Below are 8,486 nucleotides of genomic sequence, written 5' to 3' on the forward strand. Positions count from 1 at the left end.
GATTAATGGAAAGATTTGACCCATTTATCTCCATCTGATTTTAGGGGGAAGATGTGCAGGCTCTGAAGAGCAGCATTTGATGGCCTCAAGTTGGGGAACTCCAAACCCAAGGTGTCTGTTTGGGAAAACGTTGATTTCTGTAGAGCAGGTACTAAAGTTGGGGCCAGAGCTGGGAAGTGTGGCTCCCAGCCCAGAGCCATCATCTCCATAAAACCACTCCTCCAAAGTCCTGGCATATTTTGGGATAGCCTGCACCTCAACAGTGAAAACCAAAGCCTTGTATAAAGAACAGAGAGGGAAAAGGGTAAAAAATGTCAGAAGAAAGTAATTTGCATGTCTTGGGAGCAGAGAAATCATTGCAGTGAGCCATCTCTGACAGAGAGTTTTGGAAAACGAACCCAGAATATTAAATTGACTGCAGGGAAAAAGCCAACTCCATGCTCAGGCCATGATATTTATCAAAAGCAAGTCTGTGACTGCAGGAACTCTCCTGCACAGAGGAATCCTGCAGGGCCAGCTGCTCTCCGGAAGGAGCCTGTGAGCTCCATCAGCCTTTTTGTCAAGCAGGGGCCAAGTCCCAAGTGTAGCAAGTGATTGAAAGATCCTGCCCAAGCCCTGCCCAGGTGACCCAAGGTGAAGGGAGGGGAGACCCCAGAGCCTTTTGGGGACACCTGGGACATGCCTGGGACCCCCTGAAATCCCTTTGGGAGACCCCAGACTCTTTCAGGGACACTTGGGAACCCCCGGACTCATTTGGGGAGCCCCAGGACCCCCTGGGACACCCCCAAAACTCTCTTGGGACCCACCCAAACTCCTTTAGGCCCCCCTTGGGACACCCCCAGACCCATTTGGGGAACCTCCTGGGGGCCCCAGACCTTTATGGGGACACGTGGGTACCCCCAGGTTTCTCCTGGTATCCCCCCAGACCCATTTGGGACACCCTTGACACCCCAGACCCATTGGGGGCGCCTGGGACTCCTCCACACCCATTTGAGGAGCACTTTGGGACCCCCCAAACTCCTCAGAGACCCCTTGGGACTCCCCAAGACCCATTTCAGACTCCTCTGAGACCCCAGACCCATTTGAGGTCTCCCAAAAACTCTCTGGAACCCTTTGGGACCCTGTCCCAGACCCATGTGGGGACACCTGGGACACACCTGGGAGCCCCAGACCCATTTGGGGACCCCCAGAGACCCTCAGACCCACTTGAAGATGCTCCAGGACCCACCTGGGACACCCCCAGACCCATTTGGTAGCCTTTAGAACTCCCCAAAATCCCCCGGGGACACCATCCAGGCCCATTTCTGCCCCTCTCTTTCTCCACCCTCCCAGATCCCCCTGGGTAACTTAGGGGATATTTTCAGGTTATTTTGGAGATATTTTGGAGTAAATTTAAGGAATGTTTTGGGGTAATTTTGGCAATATTCTGGGACCATTTCTAGCTAATTTTGGCCTATTTCTGAGGTAATTTTTCTGAGATTTTGAGGATAATTTGGGGTAATTATGGGGATGTTTTGGGGTAATTTGGGGTTAATCTTGGTGTAGTTTTTTGGATATTTTGGGGTAATTTTGGGGATGTTTTGGTGATATTTTGGGCTAATTCTCGTGTGATTTTGTGGTAGTTTTGGGGGATGTTTTGTGGTAAAATTGGGGTAGTATTGGCTTTTTGAGAGTACACATTTTGATGATATTTTGTGGTAATTTTTGTGTAATTTTGTGGATATTTTGTGGTAATTTGGAGACAGGTGAGAGAAAATTCCCCAGGAATTTTCCAAAAAAATTCCCAAAAATCTGCGGGGGAGGTTGCCTAAAATGTCCCTGAAATATTAAAAAAAAAAATCCAAAAAATGTGTGGGGAATGTTTCCATAATCCCCCAAAACCCATCTCTGTGTGCTCAGCCTGTGCTCAGCACCCGGCCCCAGCAGTGTCCCAGTGCCAGCCTCTGTGGCATCGGTCCCCACAAGGGGTTTCCATGGCAATGGCCAGGCCAGGTGACCCAGGTGTGGTGTCCCAGGGAGGGCTGCCATGGAAACAGTGGCCAGCCCTGACCCTTTCTGTCTGCCTGAGCTGCCTTTGGCCCTGGCAGTGGCGTTTGCTGCTGGTCCCGCGGCGCCTGAGCAGCCAGCGCGGCACAGGGCAGGTGGCCATGGCACAGCCCCCAGCAAGGGATCCCCTCTGCCTCTGGGCACTGACACCAGCCCTGAGCAAGGGGCCCAGGCAGTGGGCTCAGGGCAGTGCCCGTGGCCACAGCCCCTTGCCATGGCCCAGGCCAGCTTGGCATGATGATCCACCCTCACTCCTGGCCCAGGCCAGCCCTGCACTGCCCTTCCCCACTGCCTGTCTGCACACAAGCACTTCCAGGCCTCTCTGCATTTCCCTTCCCTCACTCTGGGCTCACTCACACACCTCCCAACAACCCACCTGCAGCTTGGAGCTGCAAGGAGTTCAAAGCTTGTCTGTCCTTCAGGAGTTGGTCTAATTCTGCCTTCAGCCAACTCTGGATTTGTGTTTATTGCAGAATTTCCTGTGTGTCTAAATAATTCCTTGCATGGTTCCACCTTGGGGAAGAGGAACCTCCTTGGTGGCACCTTGGGCTTGGCACACACTTGAGGAGATTGTCTGAAATTTAGCAGCTTTAGATTGCTACATAGAGGAAGAAACCCCTCTGAGCACAGCCAGTTCTGCAAGCAAAGCAGGTCCCAGGTGAGTGAGGAGAGACAGGATGGGGTTGAGGAATGTGGAGCAAGGTTGTCCACACTTGGTCAGAGCTCAAGGCACAGCTTCTCTGAGCAGGCCAGACCTCCTTGTGAGAGTCCCTGGATCAATATCAGTCACTGAATGCTGCAATCACCTCTTCTCTAAAGAGAACAGGAATACAATACATCGTTTCAAATAGAAATGTGGATTTCCTAATAGCTCTTGGAAACTTTTCTCCATAACTGCAGTAGGAAACCTTCCTAATGAACTGCACCAGACCAGAGGGAAATCAAGGCACAGCCACGGTTAGTCAGGACTTGCTTGATCCTAATGAGCCTCGTGGTGCATTTGGTGCTGAGCCCTGGAACCTCAGGGCCTGAGAGGAGATTGCAGAAACCTTTCCAGGAGTCAAAGTCAGAAGAAGGACCCAAAGTGTCTGGAAGCATTCATGGGTCCCACTGAGGTCCATCTCAACAGAGGCTGCTCATGGAGTCCTTGGAGGAGAGAACTGGAAGCCAGGATTGCACAAAAACCTCTCAGAGACTCAGTGTGGGAAGGAACATCCAAAGTACCTTAAACACTTTGAGTATCTCAAAGCATTAATGAGCCCCACTGAGTGTCAATGCAAAGCTCCCAAGGGACTCATTAAAGCAGATAATTGGAGGCCAATTATCACACACAGCACTCAGTGTCAAAAAGTAGTTCCTTAATAAACTTTGAGTACTGTGAAGTGCTAATGAGCCTCACTGAGTGTTGTTACTGACTCAGAATCCCAAGGGACTTGTTAAAGTAGATAATTGGGGCCATGATTGCACAAACCTCTCATAGAGTCAGTTTTAAAAGGGAAACTCCAAGTACCTTAAAATAACTAAAGTATCTTGAAGCATTAATGAGCCCCACTGAGTGTCATTACTGACAAAGCCTCTCAAGGGACTAATTACAGCAGATAATTGGATTGCACAAACCTCTCAGAGATTCCAAGGCAAAAGCAAAACCCAAAGTCCATTGGAAAACCTGTCACCGCTGCCTGCAGTTCTCTGCTCTGCCTGGGGCCTGGGGACACTTTCTCTCTCCTGTCCCTCAGTGGGGCCCATTAAAACTTCCAGAAACTTTGGAGTTGGATTCTGACTTGGAGTTCTGGAGCGGTTTCATCATCTCCCTCTGATGTTAGGGCCTCATCACCAAGCCCCAAGAGGGTCATTGAAGTCCTTGTGCTGTGTCTCTGCTGCTGAGCTGGGCCGGGCTCCTGGCACAGAGGCAGCTCCTGGCAACCAAGAAGAGCTTAAAACCACATTTCTCTTGATGAGCAGCTCTTCTCCCAGCCCAGCAGGGCTGGGGCTCTGCCTGCAGCCACCCCGGGCACAGCACACAGGCACAGAGAGCTTCAATCACTCAGGGCTGGGAAGGGGCTGACAAGTGCCTGGGGGAGAATCACTCCCAGCCCTTGGCACAGGAACCTCTGGCTGCAGGACAATGCAGCTGCAGCTCCTGCAGTCCTCTCCTAAAGCTGGAACATGCCAATGCCTACAGACTCTGTGAGTACATTCTCTGCTTCTCTCCTGTGTAGAGCAGCCAGGGGTGCCCAGGGCTGTCCTGCAGAGCAGGGTCCTGCAGCCCAGGGCGCTGTGCTGGGGCAGGGACTCTGCTGCCTGCCAGGGACAGCTCTCAGCTGTTGGAGTCCAGGGCATCCCTCTGGGTGCCCTGGAAAGTCACAGATCTTTGTAGAGAGGCCTGGGACCCGAGAAAGAGGGTCTGGGGTCTGTGCAGGGAGGTTTGCCTGGCACAGAGCCCAGAAAGACACAGCCTTTGATTTCGGTCCATGAGAAAAAACATCCATCAGAGAGAAGAATTGCAAGTCACAAATGTGTTACTGAGAGTAGTGTAGTTATCACTGTGGAGAAGATTTTGTAGTTTTGGGTTTTTAGAATGTAGATGCAAGGGGACAAGATGGAGGAATCTGGGTGGAATCCTTGGTTCTTCTTCTTCTCCCTTGGCATCCATCTTCTGCAGTGATGTGGGCACAGACTAGTATCAGTGGATTGGGTCAAACTAGAAATGACTCTGTTAGTATAGGTGATAGGCATTGGTATGAAATGGTAAATAATAACCATATAGTTATCTGTATAAAGGCAGAGCGACCTCCCATCACAGGGAGAGTCACATCGTGTCCAGGCTGCTGTGAACATCTTGGCTGGACACAGAGAACTGTAAGATAAGAACTAATAAAAACGTGAGAAACCAAGAAAACCAAGACGTTGAGACTCCTCATCATTCTTGTGCCAAAAACCGAGCACCAAGCTCGGCACAGAACACAGAGACACAGAGTCAGACAGCAGACCCTAAATACTTCAGAGGTCAAAAGGGAAAATCACTCCCTTTGTGCCCACATGAACCACCAGCCAGCCTTGGAATCTCGGGTGAGAAACAACCAGATTAAAACCCTAAGACTCAGCCAGCCCTGGGAGCTGCTCCCAGCGCTGGGGGACAAGATCTGAGTGGAAGGACACAGCCGGATAGGCTTGGAAGTGTTCTCCCTGTATGGTGAGGATACTGAATTGTTCAGGATGGCTACCAACATGACATTTAACTGCAGAACATTTCCAAGTACGTTATTCAGGCAGCAGAGCAAGGCAGGGGCTGCAAAAACAGGGAAGTCCTGCATTTTATTCTACTGCTTTAGATACCCTAGATGGGAAATTGCACATAGACATTCATCACTCAGTTCAGGGTTAGAAAAAAACCCACAATTTTCTCTCAGACCTTGCTAAACCAGGCAGTGACAGAAATCGGCACAGGGCCCCTTGCAGGCACCACCAGAATCACTTTTCCAGCCTCCTCAGGGTTGCTCTGAGGTTGCCATCAGAGCCTGCAGAGCCAGAGCTGCCCCTGGGCAGTGCCTGAGCTGGGAGGGCTCTGCAGGGCAGAGCTGAGCCCCCAGGGCTGGGCTGGGCTCTGGCAGCACTGGCAGGGCCCAGCCCTGGGCACAGGGAAGCAGCTGCAGGCAGGGACAGCTCCAGGCAGCAGAGCCCTGGGCAGGCAGTGGGGGGAAAGTGCCACCAACCTGTGCTGGGATATTGAAAGTCCTCTCCAAACTGAACTATTCCATGATTACTCTTTTTACAGATCCCCATGCCAAGACACAACAAATGTCCAACAGCACCTCCATCAGCCACTTCCTCCTGCTGGCATTGGCAGACACGAGGCAGCTGCAGCTCCTGCACTTCTGCCTCTTCCTGGGCATCTCCCTGGCTGCCCTCCTGGCCAACGGCCTCGTCATCAGCGCCGCAGCCTGCGGCCACCACATGCACAGCCCCATGTTCTTCTTCCTGCTCCACCTGGCCCTCAGTGACCTGGGCTCCATCTGCACCACTGTCCCCAAAGCCATGCACAATTCCCTCTGGGACACCAGGAACATCTCCTACACAGCATGTGTTGCTCAAGTCTTTTTCTTTCTATTCTTTATCGTAGCAGAGTTTTCCCTCCTGACCATCATGTGCTATGACCGCTACGTGTCCATCTGCAAACCCCTGCACTACGGGACCCTCCTGGGCAGCAGAGCTTGTGCCCACATGGCAGCAGCTGCCTGGGCCAGTGCCTTTTTCTATTCACTGCTGCACACAGCCAATACATTTTCCCTGCCCCTGTGCAAGGGCAATGCCTTGGGACAGTTCTTCTGTGAAATTCCACAAATCCTCAAGCTCTCATGCTCCAAATCCTATCTCAGGGAATTTGGGCTCATTGCAGTTAGTTGCTGTATAGCATTTGGCTGTTTTGTGTTCATTGTTTTCTCCTATGTGCAGATCTTCAGGGCCATGCTGAGGATCCCCTCTGAGCAGGGACGGCACAAAGCCTTTTCCACCTGCCTCCCTCACCTGGCCGTGGTCTCCCTTTTTCTCAGCACTGTCCTGTTTGCCTACCTGAAGCCCTCCTCCATCTCCTCCCCATCCCTTGATCTGGTAGTTTCAGTTCTGTACTCGGTGGTGCCTCCAGCCCTGAACCCCCTCATCTACAGCCTGAGGAACCAGGAGCTCAAGGCTGCAGTGCGGAGACTGATGACTGGATGGTTTCAGAAACATTAAACTGCTGGCCAATTTCTGCAAATCACATGTAATAAAAGTTGCCTTTGATAATTGTTGTTGGTTGCATTTTGGTGGATCTCTTTCCTTGTTTTACTTAATAATTCTTATCCATAAAGAAATGTCACTGTTTGTGCCATTTCTCATTTAGTTTCTCTTCACCTTCCCTGTGGCCAAAAACCGTGTCAATGAGGGGCTGCACTCTTGGTGGCTTTAAAGGAACTCAAAGAACTCCCAGCCAAGTTTTCTGCAGAGATGCCCCTTTTGTTCCCTTCTTTGCAGCTGCAGCAGCAATGTCTGTGTGCAGAGCTGGGGGCAGATCAGGGCTGGCACAGCAGCTGTGCCCAGGAGCAGCAGCCCTTGGTGCTGCCAGTGCTGCTGCCGTGGCCCTGCCCCACTGCCCTCCTAGCCCTGGTGTTGCTGTAGGGCCTGAGGGCTCTCGGGGCCGGGCACAGGGCTGGGGGTGGCAGTGCCGGGGCTGCAGCAGGGACAGGCCATGGGCACTGCTGGGGCAGCGCTGACGCCTCAGGGCAGGGCCTGGGGGCTCCAGGCTCCTTGCCCAGGCTCTCTCCAGAACACGCCCAGGCCAATGCTCAGCACAGAAAAGCCCCGGGAGCAGCCCCAGGCTGGCCCTGGGCAGGCTGGGGGCAAACAGCAGGGCTGGGGCTCTGCAAGGGCCCTGGGGGAGATGGGAAGGAGCAGCAGAGCAGGGGCTGATCCATCCCCACTGCGCTGGACACCCCAGGGCAGCGTCCCAGAGCGTCCTCATGCACCTGCCAACAACATCCCCCCTGGGCAGCCCTGGCCTCTCCCCCAGCTCACACAGGGGCCGCATCCTTGCAGGCACAGACACGGCAGCACTGCCTCAGGAGCCCCTGTTTGCACTGCCCAGAGCAGGCCTCAGCACCCCCATGCTGTTGCTGTGGGGAGATGAACCTGAGGGAGCACAAATGCCATCAGCCCCTGGGGCCAGGAAGGGCTGGGCCACAGCAGGGAAACCACTCAGCTTTGGCGTGGCCTCTCAAGTCACACAGAGAGTTTGTTCCCATCAGCTCTGAGTTTCCTGTGCCACTGCAGACGCTGTTGCTCAGAGCCAGGGCTGCCTTTCAGCCACCCCCAAACTGCCCTGGGCATTTCCTTTATTTCACCTTGGCTTTCTTTACTCCTCCTGCTACAAATTTCTTCCTCTTGCGCACCCCTGTTCCCTCCCCTGCAAACAGCCCATCCCTGGTTGCCCTTTCCTCTCTGGCCCCACTCCCCATTGCAGTTCTGAGTTGGCACCATGGGAACATCCCTTGGGGAGCAGGATCATCCTCCAAGTGCTTCAGGAATTGTCTGCAGGCTCCTGCAGTGCCTGGGGCTGCTCCCTTGCCAGAGGCACCCCAGGCCTGGGGGGCACATCTGGGCTGCTGTGTCTGGCTGTGGGGCTCCTGTTGTGGGCCATGAGGAGGAGCTGCAGAGGCTCTGCAGGACTGACAGGATGGGCTTTGGGGCTCTCAGGAGAAGCTGAGGGACCTGGGCTGCTGCACCTTCTGAAGAGGAGGCCCAGGCCTCATCCTGACACTGCTGCAAGGCTGCTTTCAGAGAATCACACAATCAGCAAGGCTGGAAATGACCTTGGACATCATCAAGTCCAAGCTGTGCCCTGACACTGCCTTGTCTCCCCTGAGCCTCCTCTTGTCCAGGAGAAACAAGCCCAGCTCCCTCAGCTG

General features: G+C 53.3%; 1 protein-coding gene across 1 annotated transcript; it reads left to right on the forward strand.

Annotated features, from left to right (window-relative positions):
* Positions 1–5,844: 5,844 nt before the first annotated feature.
* Positions 5,845–6,777, forward strand: LOC310920839 (olfactory receptor 14J1-like; the record flags this gene model as incomplete). Its single annotated transcript, XM_083880887.1, has 1 exon — positions 5,845–6,777. The coding sequence occupies one exon, from the start codon at positions 5,845–5,847 to the stop codon at positions 6,775–6,777; it is 933 nt and encodes a 310-aa protein (XP_083737013.1).
* Between the last annotated feature and the right edge of the window lie 1,709 nt (positions 6,778–8,486).

The sequence above is a fragment of the Zosterops lateralis genome (assembly GCF_965231275.1).
Source record: "Zosterops lateralis genome assembly, chromosome: 32".
NCBI lineage: Eukaryota > Metazoa > Chordata > Aves > Passeriformes > Zosteropidae > Zosterops > Zosterops lateralis.